This window comes from Orycteropus afer, unplaced genomic scaffold (assembly GCF_000298275.1).
Source record: "Orycteropus afer afer isolate SDZICR_OR568_19922 unplaced genomic scaffold, OryAfe1.0 scaffold00053, whole genome shotgun sequence".
Taxonomy (NCBI): domain Eukaryota; kingdom Metazoa; phylum Chordata; class Mammalia; order Tubulidentata; family Orycteropodidae; genus Orycteropus; species Orycteropus afer.
The window spans coordinates 7,197,498-7,214,781 of record NW_006921640.1 but is presented as its reverse complement, the minus strand read 5'-3'; the positions used below and the strand labels follow the sequence as shown (position 1 = coordinate 7,214,781).

Genomic DNA, 17,284 nt, shown 5'->3' with positions numbered 1-17,284 from the left:
AGGGGTCCAAGATTATCTTCTGTGTCTGTGTTAATTGGTTTCCCTTTTCTTTGTTGAAGAGGGTCTGTGCAATCCTTCTGCCTAGTCCGCCATCTTGCCCAGCCTCCCACAGATTTTTTTTTTCCACTTTCATTATGGTGAAAACTTACACAACAAGACATTTGCCAGTATAACAACTTCCACATTTATAGCTCAGGGATGCTGATGCTGTTTTTCATGTTGTGCCACCATTATTGCTATCCTTTTCTAAAATTTTCCACTGCCATTAGCATAAATGTAGTACCCCCCAAACAAGAGCTTCTCCTTTCCCCCATCCCACAGAATTTATTTTAGCTCTCTCCCTTTCCATATTTATAACATCCTCTGACGACAAGAGACCTGGCTAGCATAAGCTTTAATATATATCCTTATTTGACCAACTGCACTCCCCATATCTAACCAGTCTTCCATCTCTGCCATCACTTCCTTTCTTAGGATATCCTTCTCATCCCACTTCAGCTCTGACAGACCACTCCGAGAATATTTTCCACACAGACTCTATAAAGTCTAGTTCTTAGCTTATTAGTCCTTGCTCTACAGGTTAAGATCTATTATGAACTGTTTGATTTACAAAGATTAGTGCTTATATATATAACTTTGTATAAAGTAATTTTTTTCTTGTAGGTTAATTTAGTTAAACAGCATATCAGAGAGAATAGGAATCACTGTGGCTCTAAAAATTATTAATACTTTATTTTACACTTAATTTACTGTAAGATACAATATAATACAAATTAGCACATATAATGAATAATATTGAAAAGAGATTGTTGTTGTGCCCACTGCCCACCTTAAGAAGTACAGCATTACTAATGGCTTCAAAGTTCCCTGTGTGACAGCCTGGGATTGCATTCTTCTCTCTACTTCTAAAGGAGAACCACTTTCCAGAATTGTGTATTAAATATTCCATAATAGCTTTTTAACTAATCTTTCATAGATTGCTGTTGTGGCTGTGATGTGCAAACCCCATAGATGTCCGCACATCAATTTTACAGGAAATATATGTGTGTAAGTACAATGATTTTGATAAATTGCATGTATGTGTGTTTTAATTGAACTAAGTCCCCTATAGTCCTTGATCAATGCATGCTGGTAAAAACTTCCATTTAATAAATTCATAAGTTAGTTGTTAGAAACAACTAACAATTGATAGGATATTTCAATACTTTAAAAATGGAACATATACAGATTTTAATTTATTAAAACATATAAGGAAAAAATACATAGCTTATAGAACTTAAAACAGTAGACATTCTATTAACAAATGAAACATAGAAATATGAACTGCCTAAATTCCAATTGTTAGGAATTTAAAATGAATTTGGATCAGAAAAGTATCAAAATAGAAAGTTATCCATACAGATAACTTTTAGATGAACACATAAACATCTGAGAAGATCAGATGGGGGTTCAGTGAAAAGTATTATACTCTAGACCAAGGATAGATTCAGCTGAGTCTAATCTTGCACAGATACCAGTGATAAAAAATACCTGCAATCCTTACAGAAACAGCAGAAGACAGACATAGAGCAATCCCTCACAGACAGCCAGACACTGGGAGTGAGAGCCAACGGATCTACCAACTCAGGACCATAGTACTGGGGGACACCAGACTCAATTGGCACAACAAAATACATTAAAATCTTGTTCCACAGCCTATCTTGGTGAGTAGTGACTGGGGTCTTAAGCTTTCAAGTGGCCATCTAAGATGCAGCTAATGGTCTCTTATCGTCAGAAGCAAAGAAGAGTGCAAAAAGCCAAGAGCATTTTGAAATAATCAGCCCTAGGACATGATGGCTCTCAAGACCAGAAGAACTAGATGGTGCCTGGCTACCAATGCCAACCACTCAGGAAGGGATCAAAACTGGAGATCCTGTATAGAGTGGGAGGAAAAATGTGGAACAAAATCCAAAAACACAGTGATGACCAGAATTACTGGTCAGATAGATGGAGTCTGGTCGGACCCCCCCCCCAATACTATGGCCCTGGGATGCACTTTGGGGCTGGAATAAAACTCACTTCCAGGGACTGGCTTTTAGCCCAATTAGTAAATAAGATGTACACGCAGACCACTCAACCCATGGTGATGCACCCACATACTCTGTGGAGATACATCCCTTGGAGTAATCAATCACAGGAGGAAATGCAGGACACAGAGGACTGCATAACTATGTGGGGCACAGGGTGTAGGGGGGTACTGGAAAAGGAGGGGAGGAGACTGGGTTAGGATTGGGGATGGTAATTGGGGAGTGAAACCAAATGTACACAAAATGTTGAATGTAAAACAAATTCTGCTCTACAAATTTGCACCTGAAGCACAATAAATAAATAAATAATAACTTTTAGACTGCTTACATTTAGGTATTACGAAAACATAGCAGAAGAATATGCACGAAACTAGGTAGGAAAGCTAAAAGGGAAAAAGATTTCCTTGCCTGTGGTTACTGAGAAAGCACTATATCAGTCCAAACTTAAAGAAAACTTAACTATTTGCCGTTGAGTCGGACCCAACTCATAGCGGCCCCTCCTTGGGTTTCCAAGGCAGTATCACCATGGAAGTAGATTGCCCAACCTTCCTTCTGAAGAGTGGCTGATGGGCTTGAACTGCCAGCCTTCTGGTTAGTAGTCAAGTGCTTTAGGCACTACGCTACCAAAACGTGTTGTTATTTGCCGTCGAGTCGGACCCGACTCATAGCGACCCCTCCTTGTGTCTGAGGCAGTATCACTGCGGAAGTAGATTGCCCCTTCCTTCCGAGGAGTGGCTGGTGGCCCTAGAAGTTAAACCTTTAAAGTTATAGTGACTTCTGTATTTTGGAAGTGAATGTAATAGTGTTCTTTTATGTATTTATCTTGTTTAATTATTAGTAGAAAATACATTATTTGCAGGTACTGCAAAGGTAGGCTCTTCTGTTAGGATTTGAAAATGAAGCTCTTTGATTTTAGAATTTTATGGAGACTGGTGGCCTAAGCCATTTGACTGCTAACCAGAAGGTTGGCAGTTCAAACCCACCAGCCACTCCGCAGAAGGAGGACTAGGCAATCTACTTTTGTAAAGATTTACCACCTCAGAAACCCAAAAGGGGTCACTATGAGTTGGAATCAACTTGATGGCAGTGAGTTTGGTTTGGTTTGGTAGATACTTGAACTAGACTATTGAACTAAGTTTTATGTCTGACATCTTAATTTGTTTGTTGCATTGACAGATATTGCCCTGGTGGACCTGATTCAGATTTTGAGTATTCAACTCAGTCTTACACTGGATATGAGGTAAAGTAATTTAAAATCGTTCTGATGAAGTGTTACATCATAGTTTACCTCTGATGTGCTTTTATAAGTACTTGCTTTCTTAAAATTTTTATTTTGTACTATTTTCCTCATTGCAAAAGTTGCATATTCACCAAATATTTTCTGAGTTCTACAAGTGCCATTGTTCTAGTCTCCACTAACCTTTTGTGGTTACTCCACTTTCCACCAACCTTTTGAAGATAGAAACTATTATTATCTCAGTTTTATACATGAGCAAACCGAGGCATAGAAGGCTTACACAACTCCTAGTAAGGGACAGAACTAAATTTTGTCCTTTCGGTAGTGCTCCTCATCACTATGTTATACTCCCTTTTTAGCAAGGAACAAAACAAACAAGGTCCCTAGTTTTATGAGATTTACATTCTAACAATAGAAGATGGACAGTAAAGAAAATGAACAAGAAAAATAACCAGTACAGGTAGTCCCCAACTTACGACAGGGTTCTGTTTGGTCTTTTTGACTTAAGTCGGTTCTGACATAAGTCAAATACTTCTTCTTTTTTGTTTTAATTAATACTGCCTTTTATTATCAATCTTTATGAATCTAATCTTTAGTTGTCTTTGGGGACTGGGAACATTATATATAAACTTACATACTTTTTTCACCCATCCATATATACATTAAAAAAATACACAAACCATAAAAATTTACTCCAAAGATGAAGAGGAGTTGGACGATGTTGGCATTTTGTCAGTTGTGGTAATAATTCCACTTGTAGAATATTCTGGATCTGGATTACCCCTGGGAATGGCCATGGTGCTTGTAGTCAGAATATTAGTGAGAGTTGTTTGTATGGTCCTTTTCTCTGTTATTTCGTATATTTTATGATAACATGTCATTGCTTCCTTAATCTGCCTATCACTGACTTTAGGAATGTGATCAGTGTTTGGGTCCATGTTTTCAAGCAACTGAAGCCTCTGAGTTTAGAAAAACTACAGTGTTTTGAGCAATAAATCATAAAATTGAACATCTGCAAGTGAACACCTGAGAATGGTAACATTAGCAAATTATATGCTGCAGCATTGTATGTAGTACATATTACTAACAAGATGTACAAAAACAAAAACACCCAAAGATAGTTTTAGGTGTGGTTTGTTGTAACTAGAACACATTATAAGTTAGGGCCTACCTCTACTAATGAATGGTAAATAGAGAATTACAACTGCTTATAGAGATAGATAGTAGCTGGATTGATACTTTGTGTTGGTTATGAAGGGATTTTCTGAGGAGGTGATATTTAAACTGAGATCTAAATGACATGAAGGAGCCACAAGAATATCGAGAGTATTTCTAGCAGAGAGAATAACTAGAACACACACATCAAAGTAGAAATGACCTTGGGATATTCTGTAGCATAGTGGGTAAGTGGATGCATGAGTTTGGAGAGATAGATCAGGTAGGAATTGGTAAGTCAGGGTGAAAGTTGGGGTTTTATTATAGGTGACATGAGAAGCCATTAGGGTTTAGACCAGGGGAATGATATAATCAGATGTGGGTTTTTCAAAGATCATTTAGATGGCTATGTGGAGAAAGGATTAGAGTGAGGACAAGGATGAAAGCAGGAGACCAGTAAGGAGGCTGTTGAAGGAGCTAGCCCTCTTCAAAAGAGATCAGGAGCTAGCAAATCATATACTTTTTTTTCTTTTTGTGTACAGTTTTTCATTTTTTCCTGATTTTCCATGGTTCACCATTTTAAAAATATAAAGGGAATTATTCAGTGGAAAGGGAGTCTCTTAACTCCTATCCCCTAGCCATCCTTTTCTTCCCACAGGCAGTCAGTGCTACTTCCTATATATTCCTTCAAAATATTTTATGGATATATGGAGATACAAGATTATACATGTTCTTTATCCTTCCTTTTTATACATGTTTTGAGATTAGAACATTGTTCTACACCTTGCCTTTTTACAACAGATCTTATCACACCTATTTGTCACTTATCAGCTGTCTTGCTACATGACATTTTGCATTTATAACAGTAGCAAAAAAGCCAACTATTTTGCACATTAACAGTGTACATCTGACAGTAATGAACTCTGAGGTGTGAAGCAAGAGTAATGCTGGCTGTGGTGGTTAAGGTTATGTATCAATTTGACTAGGCCATGTTTCTCAGTGGCTTCTTGTTGTTGTTGTTATATGCCATTGAGTCGAACCTGACTCATAGTGACCCCTCCTTGGGTTTCCAAGGCAGTATCACTACGGAAGTAGATTGCCCAACCATCCTTCCAAGGAGTGGCTGGTGGATTTGAACTGCCAGCCTTCTGGTTAGCAGTCAAGTGCCTTAGGCACTATGCTACCAGAGCTTCTCAGTGGCTTAGTGGTTATATAATGATATAATTTGGGAGCTGTGTAGTATTGTAGTTATCTTCCATTTTGTGATTTGATGTGGTCACCCTCCACTTTAACATAATGCCAGTTTTTACATAATAAGTTCATCTTTGGAAACTAACCATGTCAGTAAGTATGGAGTTGGGTGTGCATTGTTTCATGATGGTAGAGTATTCCATTATTTAGCAGTAGCATAAAACCTCGTTAAGCCATTTCAGACTGTGCTGTATTTAATAACTTTACTTGAAAGGTTATTTTACCATATAAGTCTTATTTTTTCATTATTATTAGTATTTTATTTTTCTAATTTTTGCAGTGTTCCTTCCCCTCTCCTCCTACCCCTGCCACATAACTCTTTTGCATATATATGCACATCTGTAAGGAGCTCTGGTGGCGCAGTTCCTATAGCATTTGACTGTTAACTCAAAAGCTGGCAGTTCAAACCCACCAGCCACTCCATGGAAGGAAGATGGGGCAATCTACCATAAAGATTTACCACCTCAGAAACCCAGTGGGGGTTGCGATGAGTTGGAATAGACTCAGTGGCAGTGGGTTTGGTTTGCGGTTTTATGCACATCTGTGAGTTATCAGTGGCATAACAATTTGGTGACCCTTGGGATTCAGTAGGTACTTACACAAGAGATAAATATGATCCAAGGAGACATCCTGGTGTTGAGATACTTATGACGTGGGTATGTAGACTAGCCTGATGATTTTCAGCATGTTATTCTGAATGCTGATAAGACAGAGGAAGAAAGGGTCACAAGCCAAGTTTTTAGTATTCCAAAGCATAGATAATTTTATTTTTAATACAACCGTTTTGAAACTACTTTTATTTTTAATTCACATATGGGCATAACAGGATGTTTTTCTCTTATTTTCTTAGCCAACCTCCATGAGAGCTATCCGTGCTAGATATGACCCTTTTCTACAGACGAGACACCGAATAGAACAGGTAAATTTAAAAAACTGTTTTGAAAGTGGAATTTTTACTTAATAAGAAATTATTGTTGTTTGATTTGGGTTGAGCCTGAAATAAGTACTAAAACAATGTTTTTCTCCTTTATAAGTTTTTCATATCTGTCCTAGATAGGGAGATGTGTTACAGTGCCTAACAAAGTCAAAACCACCTCTTTCTTTAGAGTGTGTATTATTTTCTTTAAAGAGTTGTTTTCCCAAATTTCTTTCAATTTATGGAAAGTCATTTATAGTATGAAATTTGTAGAGTATATGTGAAAGTTCTCAGACAGTAGGTAGGTAGGATGATTTTTAACCTCCATAAGCCTTATCAATAAGCATTGTGACTGGTTTACTGGGAGTAAGATAGGGAATTGACTACAAAAGGATATGAGGAACTTTTGGGGGTTGTGGAAATGTTCTGTATCATGATAATGGTGGCAGTTGCACATCATTATACATTTATCAAAACTAATCAAATTATATACCTCAAGTTACTGGATTTCACTGTATGTAAATTATACTTCAGTATAACTAATTAGAAACAAGAACCATATAATGACCTGTTAAAGCACTCTGAACGTTAATATAGGTTTTCTTTGCTTGCACTTTTATTTGAAACTTGTCTAATTTTTAAAATGCAAGGAGGTCTGTGGTTGTTGGCAGTAGTATATAAGACAAATAGAATATCTAAAATCGAAAGTAATACCATATTTTTCACAAATAGCACACCCACGTAAATAAATCGGACACTCATACAACAGACAAAAATGATGAAATTATGTAAAAATGTTCTAGCATAGTGTACCCAGACATATACCGCTCATGTCCCCTGACATTCCAGAAGTGAATTTTGCCTTTATTCACCCTCAGTCAATATTCCAAAAATTATATTTTTGATCATATTTGTGTAATCAAGGTATAAGCCATGGTGAAGAAGTCATAGATCGAGTTTGGTAGTACCCTGATAATCAGAAAATAAACAGTTGGAACTGTGTTTTTTTTTTTTTCTATTAAATTAAGTTTATATCCTCATCACTTTTGAGTCTTCATTTGGAACCTTGAACCTACTGAAGCCTGTCCATAAATCACATGCAGTCAATTGAAAATGTAAACAAAGTGAAGCCTGAATGGCATAAATGGCATCGAGTAGCTATCAATAGGAATCTCAATTCAGTCTGCATTGGTTTAATTATCACAGTTGTCTTCCAACTCTTCCTTTTAAATGGAGGGGTTAAAGCAAAATTGATATAGGATCACTCAGCTCAGCAGTTGAATGTGAAAACCTTTTCAGATCATCTTAAGTGAAACCATTAAGCTATGTCACGCCTGCTTATTTCATGTTTAATATTGTCTTTATTAGTGCCAAGTCTTTGATCAGTGATCACAAATCACCTTAGTCATGCTTGCGAGAATATAAAAAGACTCTTCCTTCTTGTACACCTCACATTTGAATTTTGCAATCCTTTACTAAAACCAGCTAGTTGTCAATTGTGAACTTTTTTTTAAGTTATAAGTCTAAATCTTAGAACTCTTTCAGATCATATCAGGAATTAAACACAAGTCCTAAAAGTCCTAACCGCTGACTTCAAACTGAAAGTTGTTGTGAGGGCAGAAGAAACAAGCAACAGAGCAGCAGCGAGAGAGTTCGAAGTAGGAGAGTCAATCTCAATCTTTCTCCAATGAAGAAAGGAAGAAAAGGAACTGGAGAAAAGGAGTCCTTGAAAATAGACATATTGTGGCCCAGAGCAAAGTGGCCTGATTGGAGAACAACTTGAAAGAGTGGATTATTTCTCTAAGGAAACAAAATCAAGATATCTCTACTGTCGCAATTCAGATCAAAGTGAAGTTCTGGCAAATGAAGGAGGAATCCCAGATTTCAAGGCAGGTTTCACCTACATTTCTAAATTCATGAAAAGGAATGGCCTTTCAGTGAGAATGAGAACCACTGTAAGTCAGCAACGTCCAGATGACTGAGAGCAAAAGATGGTAACTTCTGTGTTTTTGTCATAAAAGAAATCTCTGAACTTGGTATCTCCGGAATGGATATAATTAATATGGATGAGATTCCAGTGTCCTTCAACATTTCGGCCACCAGGACTATAACTACTTTAGGTATGAAAACTGTAGCCACTAACAACCACTGGGTACGAGAGGGCTTCCTTCTCTGAAGTCCTTGCTTGTACTGTGAGTGGAGAGAAGTTAAAGCTAGTGGTGATTTTCAAGAGAGTTACCATGCCTTGCAGCCTTGCAAAAAACTGCCCACTTGTGTGGTTGTTCATTGTAGTAAGAAAGGATGGGTGGATAGACTGTGTTATTAAGAAAGTATGGGTAGATAAATAGATAAATGTTATAAGGCCAGGCAGGGAGGATTCTTTTTGAAGACAACTTTACTAACTTTTGATGCTGTGACTACTCACAAAAAAAAAAATAAATAAATTACCTGGTGCTCATATAGCTGTCATATCTGGTGGCCTTACTGAAAACTGCAGCTACTAGATACAGCAGTCAACCAACCTGTTCAAGACTTTCTTGAGAAGAGTGGTATGAATCAACGGAGTCTGGGATTCATGTGTTTACACCATCAAGACAACTGAAACGGGTGACGTTTCCAGAAGTCTGGAAGTGAATAGCTTCCACTTTGGGAAAAATAACCCTAGAAACCATCCTCAACAGCTTCAGAAAGCTAGGATTGTGTGCCCGCAGAATGCTGAAGATGAAGATGAAGACACAGAAGGCAGAGATGATATCAGTTCAGAAGTTACAGAAGAGCATCTGTCACTCTGAAATATCTGAGCTCTGATATATTTCAACAATGATAATGACAAAGGGACCAGACTTTGAAGGGTTCCAGGAGTTGGATAAATGATGATGATGATGAATGAATATACAAAATGGCCTTTAAGATGAAAACAGAATTTCTTCTAGTGACTTTTATTTATTGATTTCAAAGACATTGATTATCAAAAATTAGTTTCAGTTTGAGAATTGTTGTTGTTATTTGCCGTCGAGTTGGACCCGACTCATAGCGACCCCTCCTTGGGTTTCCGAGGCAGTATCACTACAGAAGTAGATTGCCCCATCTTCCTTCCGAGGAGTGGCTGGTGGGTTTGAGCCACCAGCCTTCTGGTTAGCAGTCAAGTGCCTTAGGCACTACGCTACCAGATGCAAATCCAAACCGCAGTAAGAGAGCCTTAGGCACTATGCTACCAGAGCTCCTGTTTAAGAATTAGGAAAGCAATAACATACAAACAACATCTTGTTCTTTTAGTTTTAGGCATAGGATCATTTCTTACTTACTAATAGCTAGCTCTTTTTGCATTTATATCTTTTAGTTTTCACGTCGTATGCCATTTCCATCACTGGCCCATTCAGTTCACCATTGTTTGCACTTAGTTTAGGAACATACCTACCTTAAATGAAGTTTCCATGAGATCAGTTTTATCCTGTTACCCTTAAATCCAATGGACAGAAAATAAAAATTGAAATTGAGGTTGGCAAACATGTAAAAAATATTGGTATAATGTGCTTGTGAAAATAACATGCAGAGGGTGTGTTGTTTGCAAAAATGTATGAACACACTATTTTTGTTAAAATACAGTGTGTGTGTGTGTGTGTGTGTGTGTATATGCGATAGTGGATAAGTTGAATCTGGGTACTTAACTGTTGTTATTAGACAATATCATCCAATTCTAATTTTCACTTAGGTATATTGTAAACTTACCATGCTTTTGATTTTTTAAAATTATGATATTTATTTAAAATACAAAATTAATGTTTGAATAGAGTTTGAAAGGAACATTGGTTTTAAATGGCTTAGAAACTGATATAGAACAGTGGTTCTTTTCTTAACCATCAGTAACTTGAGTTATTTTCTCAAAGTACAAATCAGAGTTTCACCTCCAGAGATTCTGATTAAGTCTGGTAAGGGTCCTGGCAAGTTAATTTTGAAAAAGGTACTAGAATGACTTAACCCTTGTTAACAGCCATAGATACAGAGATAGAATATTCTGTTAGTACTGATGTGTGTACGTATGTGTGTATATGTCCATATGCATGTATATAAAAACCAAACCCATTGCCATCGAGTCACATGTGACTCATAGTGACCCGTCCTTGGGTTTCCCAGGCTGTATCACTACAGAAGTAGATTGCCCAACCTTCCTTCTGAGCAGTGGCTGGTGGATTTGAACTGCCAGCCTTTTGGTTAGCAGTCAGATGCCTTAGGCACTATGCTACCAGAGCTCCTATGCATGTATATATGTACGTATAATTGTTTTTTCCCATTTGAAGAAACAAGTATAAAGAGAGGTGCCTTTGTGTCCAAATTATGTGTAGAATTCCTTTACGTAGTGTGTTAACTCTAGTTCATAACCAAGTAGTCTGTTTGATCTTGTTTCTCAAGCCTAACATTATGGTCAGAAATTTAAATACTTGTTTTTGAAAATTAGGATCTTGGCTCATTTTAGTTGACAAATGAAAGATATGTACTATTTTGTCTCCTAATAGGGATGATATATTTCATATTTAGTCAATTTTCAGACATTTTCTTGTTTTTCCCCTCAAGAAAGCAGACTTGAGGTGCCACCTGTGCACTGAATCTTCACAGTCAGTTTAAAAAAGCTTTTTTTCCCTAGTGTTCTTTTTCTTTCATTTCCATCAAGCCCTGATTATATAGCATATCATCTTTGTTGTCCCCAAGGCCTACTACAAAGTCTGACATAAAACATACGATCAATAAATATTTAGTTATAATGAATAGATACTTGTCTTTGTATTTGGTAGTATATATTCTACTATTTTTAAATTTCCATTTGGCTCTGTAGATGTTGAAGTGAAGCTTCTTGTTTATTACTTTTAATTCTCACTCTCCCTCCTTATTTGAGCTATAATTGTATGTATTTTTAAATTCCACAGAATTATCTAAATATGTTTAATTGCTTTTTATTTTAAAACTACTGATAAAAACATTGCAAGATAAAGTTAGAAATGTGCAACATCCTCTTAGGGTATGTGACTATTGCTTTCTAATGCTGATGAATTATGTTTTTCAGTTAAAACAACTGGGTCACAGTGTGGATAAAGTAGAGTTCATTGTGATGGGTGGAACATTTATGGCCCTTCCAGAAGAATACAGAGATTATTTTATTCGAAATTTACATGATGCCTTATCAGGACATACTTCCAACAATATTTACGAGGCAGTCAAGTAAGAAACCTTTATTTTATCTTAAATCAGTCTTTCTGGGTAAACTTTGTGCTAACAAACTGTAATTGAATATTCTCAACATGAGATATTCATTATTTTTTGCTATTTTTAAAATTATGAAATATTTCAGGTGTACAAAAACCCGAATGTCAAAAACCTTGTGCCTTTCTTGATCCCCCTATGCTCTTTCCTCCATACAGCTAACTATTTTCCTGAGTTTGTTTCTCGTTGTTGTATGAGAGTTTATTTCATTTATTTGTGTATACACATATGCACAAAATATAGATATATTCATATATATGGAATATAATAGTATTTGTGCGTGTTTTGAAACTTCATATACATAATATCACTTAGTAGATTTCATTTTGCAGCTTAGTTTTTCTGTTTAACATTATGGCTTTGAGATTTAGCCACATTGCTGCTGCTGCTGTTAGTTGCTATAGAGTCAGTTTGACTCATGGCTGCTAGCAGCTCTAGTTTGTTTTTAAACTCTCATGTGCTATTATATACTATTTTATTGTGGGGAAGAAAAAACTACAATTTATTTATCCAATCTTCTGTCAAGGATGTTTATAATTTCTTCCTACTCTAAAGCTTGATAAAATGAACTTCTTTATATATATCTCTAAAGATAACTGTGGTTTCTCTGGGTCTCTGCAGAGCTGAAGGGTATTGCATCTTTGACTTTCCTTGATATATCATCACTTTACTTTCCAAGTGGTTGTCAATTTATCCTCTTTGAAGCAGCATATGACAATTTCTTTTGCTCTTCATCCACATTCTTATTTCTTGTATTGTCATACATCAGAGATATTGTGAGTTTGTTTTCAGACCATTACAATAAAGCAAGTATCATGATAAAGTGAGTCACACACATTTTTTGGTTTCCTAGTACATATGAAAGGAGCTCTGGTGGTGTAGGGCTTAAGGTATTTGGCTGCTAACCAAAAGATTGGTGATGTGGAAGAAAGATGGGGCAGTCTGTTTCCATAAAGATTTATAGTCATGAAACCCAGTGAGAATCGCTATGAGTAAAAATCAACTCAATGGCAGTGAGTTTGGTTTGGTTTGAGTGCATATACAAAGGAGCTCTGGTGGCATAGTGGTTAAGGCATTTGGCTGCTAACCAAAAGGTTGGCAGTTCAAACCTACCAGCAGCTCCACGGGAGAAAGATGTGGCAACTTGTTTGTATAAAGATTTACAGCCTTGGAAACCCTCTAAGGGTTGCTGCGAGTCAGAACTGACTTGATGATTAATGGGTTTAGTTTTTTTGGGGTTCATATAAAAGTTTACACTATACTATAGTCTATTGAGTGTAGAATAACATTATGAAAAAGTTAGAAATATATTGAGAATTACCAAAACATAACACAGAGTCACAAAGTGAACAAATGATGTTGAAAAAATCATGCTAGTAGACTTGTTTGATGCAAGGTTGCCACAAACCCTCAATTTGTAAAAATTACTGTGTCTGTGAAGTACAACAAAGTGAAGCGCAGTAAAACAAGGTTTGCCTGTAGTGTTTTCTGTTTTATGGAGAAAGATTGTTTTTATTGAAATAATTCTTTTTTAAAAAAATGAGTATGGCCATTGTCATAGTAGTCTTCTCAACGAGTGATTCACAGGTGTGATCTGTGAAGATCTTTTTGCCTTACGCTAATCTCAACTGCAGTCGTAGTTTTACTTGGGCTAGCTGAGTTTTCGGCCCACACTAAAAGAGGAATAGGAGAACCACCGTAATACTTAGTTGCTATTAAATCAACAAACAAATGACATTATTTAATAACTGTTAAATAACTTATACTTGTAAATGCAATCATTACTCCTCCTAGTTCAATTCTAATTGACAAAACAGAATTAAACGTTCTTTTGATAACTTCTCAGTTTTTATCAGGAAGAATACTAAAGTTTCATACATACTTCAATGACTTAAGAAGTGGAAGTCTTAAAACAGTTTTTCTTTTCAATAGTTTCAGGAACACCTGGGTAGTTTTTGTTGTTGTTAGGTGCTGTCAAGGTGGTTCCAACTCTTGCAACCCAGTGCACAACGGAACGAAACGCTGTCTGGTCCTGCACGTCATAATTGTTGCTGTGTTTGAGCCCATTGTTGCAGCCACTCTGTCAGCTCATCTTGTTGAGGGTCATCCTCTTTTTCTTCTTTTCTCTGACCTACTTTCCAAGCATAATGTCCTTCTCCAGGGGCTACTTCCTCCTGATAATGTGCAAAGTATACGAGACAAAGTCTTGCCATCCTCATTTCTAAGAAGTATTTTGACTGTGCTCTTATTGCAAGACAGATTTTTTCATTCTTCTGGCTGTCCATGTTATATTTAATATTCTTCACCAAAACTCAAAATTCAAATGTATCAGTTCTTCTGTGGTCTTCCTTAAACATTGTCCAGCTATCACATGCATATGAGGCAATTGAAAATACCATGGCTTGAATCAGGTGCACCTAAGTCTTCAAAGTGGCATCTTTGCTCTTTTACATTTTAAAGAGGTCTTTTGCAGCAGTTTTCCCAGTGCAATACATTGTTTGATTTCTTGAGTGCTGCTCCCATGGGTGTTGATTGTGGATTCGAGTGAAATGAAATCCTTGACAACTTCAATCTTTTCTCTGTTTATTATGATATTTCTTACTGGTCCAGTTATGAGGATTTTTGTTTTATGTTGAGGTATAATCCGTAAGGCTATAATCTTTAATCTTGTAAGTGCTTTAAGCCACTACAGTATGACAAACTGACAGATGAGTAGGTAGCTCTTGTGTACTATTTCCTCTTAAATTTAACAAATGTTTATTTAGACACCACTGTGTACCATGCACTTTTTAGGCATGAGGAACAACATGTAAACAAAACAGATTCTATCATTTCCCTTGTGCTGACATTCTACTTATTAACAGACAAATAACAAAGAATAAGTGCTAATGATGGAAATAGGTTACTATGATAAAGAATAAAAGGAGTTTTGTTTTAGATGAAGTGGTGATAGTTAAGCTGAGACCTGAAGTATAAGAAAGTGTCAGGCCAAGAGCAGAAAGAATATTCCAAGCAGGAAGAATGGCAACGACAAAAGCACTAAAATGGAAAAGACCTTGGGATGTTCTAAAACCCGAGAGAAGGCAAGTGTGGCTAGATCCCAATGAGTAAGGGAGAGAATGGCATGAGATGAGATTAGAATTAGGCAAGGGCTAGATTATACATGATTTTGAGGAGTTCAAATTTTACTTGAAATATAATAGGAAGTAGATGATTAGGTTTAAGCAGGGGGTGACATTCTAGTTGCTAAGTATGAAGGTCATTCTAGCTATCGTTGGTTAATGGATTAGAGGGATATGAAAGAGAAGGTGGAATACCAGAGAGGAAGCTATCCATCCTAACTCAGGAGGGTGGTGGCAATAGTGATAAGGAAGAGAAGATGGATTAAAGTTTTATTTTGTTGATGCAACTGACAGGACTTTGGATTGGCTATTGAGGGATAAGGGAGAGGAAGGAATCAAAGAGGACACCAGATTTTGGCTTTAGAAAATGGTTGGAATGTCATGCTGTATACTGAGATGGCAAGGAAGAGCAGTTTTGTAGGAGAAAATTAAGAGTTTTACTTTGGACATCTTAAGTTTGAAACACCCCTGATACATCCAAGTGGAAATACCAGCTAGGATGTTAGGTATACAAGAGAAGTCTGGGCTGGCAATATAAAATTAGGGATTATCAGCTCATAAATGATATTTACAGCCATATAAATGGATGGATTACCTAATGGGAAAGTGTCAGATCTCAAGGTGTACTAAGTGAAAAAGCAAGGTTTAGAGCTTTTTTTTTTAAACTTGTGATTTGGGTGAAAGTTCACAGAGCAAATTGGTTTTCCATTCAACAATTCATATACATTCTTTTTTGTGACATTTACTGCAATCCCAACAACAGCATTCTTCCCACTTCTTCCCTGTGCCCACCCTTACCATTTATCCTTACTTCCCATTCCCTCCCATCTTTCTAGCTTTATTCCTGGGCAAAATCTGTCCTCTTGGTCTCATGTGCTTGATTGTTCTAATGAGTATATACCTTCCTAATAATACTGTTCACTTTATAGGCCTGTCATTTGGCTGACAGTTGAGTCATGGGGATCAAGTTCAGTTCCAACTTGAAGGATATCTAAAGGCCATAGTCTCAGGGGTTCTACCAGTCTTCATCAGACCAGTAAGCCTGGATTTTTTTATGATTTTGAGTTTTGTTCCACATTTTCTCCCACTCTATCTGAGACCTCTTATTGTGATCCCTTTCAGAGTGATCAATAGTGGTAGCCAGATGCCATCTAGTTCTTCTCTGGTCTCAGGGTCGTGGAGACTGGGGTTCATGTGTTCCTTTAGTCTTTTGGATTAATTGTTTCCTGTGTCTTTGATTTTTTTTCACTGTTCTTTGCCAGACAGGAAGAGACCAATAGTTACTTAGATGGCTGCTGACATGCTTTTAAAACCCTAATTGCTACTCACCCAAGTAGGATGTAGAACATTGTCTTTGTGGACTGTTATGGCAGTTGACCTTAATGTCCCCCAAGACTAAGATCCTGAGCCTCCATACCCAGTGACTCATTCCCTCAAGGTGTTTGGTTATGACTAAGACATTTTCATAACTTTGTCCCCAGTATGACCTACTGCATTCATGGGTATATTTGCAGCACCTGTCAATACATAGGTAGCAATAGCCTCTGTCAAACATGTATGTATTCTGGGAACAGTCCCATTTGCCTTCCCACCCCTGTTCAGATTGAGTGTTCAGAGCAGTTCTTATAGAATGATCCTATAAGTTTTGTGTATATTTACATATATGTATAAATGCATGTAGAATGATCATCATCTAATTATAGGTATTACAGGTGAGGAGAAAAGGACATGGGAAATAGGAGCAAAAGAAGATGTTTACATTTACTCTGTATACAATGTTTCCATCATTGTCCTAGGTGTTTCAGTCACTTATTTAATCCTCACAGTAAGGCTTTGAGTTATGTATTTAAATTATCCCTGTTTTAAATAGAGGGATGAAGCAGTTTGCTGAAACTGTGCTAGTTGTGAAAATTTAAAGAAAGAACATCATTAAAGGTTGGTATGGTATTCATTCTTGCACACACACACCTTGCACACACACACACACACACACACCATTTTAGGCTTTTTCTGGCTTTGCTTTTAGAGCAGGGCAGATAAGGTGGAGGGTCATATAACTAATTATGAAGTTGTTCAAATTGTCACACCTCTTAAAGAGTTTTTTGCAAGGTAATAAGTAAGCTACATTTTGAACGAATCTGAGGTGGTTTTGCATTACCCTGTAATTAAAGCAGTTCTTGGCACATTGTTGTTGTTGTTGTTGTTAAGTGCCGTCGAGTCGTTTCCGACTCATAGCGACCCCATGCACAGCAGAACGAAACACTGCCCGATCCCGCACCAG

The 17,284-nt window shown here is 36.9% G+C and overlaps 1 protein-coding gene across 1 annotated transcript in view; it reads left to right on the top strand.

Annotated features, from left to right (window-relative positions):
• ELP3 (elongator acetyltransferase complex subunit 3) overlaps nucleotides 1-17,284 on the top strand; it is a 181,708-nt gene that overhangs the window by 21,810 nt on the left and 142,614 nt on the right. Inside the window, exons 4-7 of the mRNA XM_007938728.2 lie at nucleotides 977-1,047; nucleotides 3,243-3,306; nucleotides 6,560-6,628; nucleotides 11,685-11,839. Of these exons, the coding sequence (XP_007936919.1) occupies nucleotides 977-1,047; nucleotides 3,243-3,306; nucleotides 6,560-6,628; nucleotides 11,685-11,839 (359 nt within the window). The remainder of the gene's footprint in view (nucleotides 1-976; nucleotides 1,048-3,242; nucleotides 3,307-6,559; nucleotides 6,629-11,684; nucleotides 11,840-17,284) is intronic.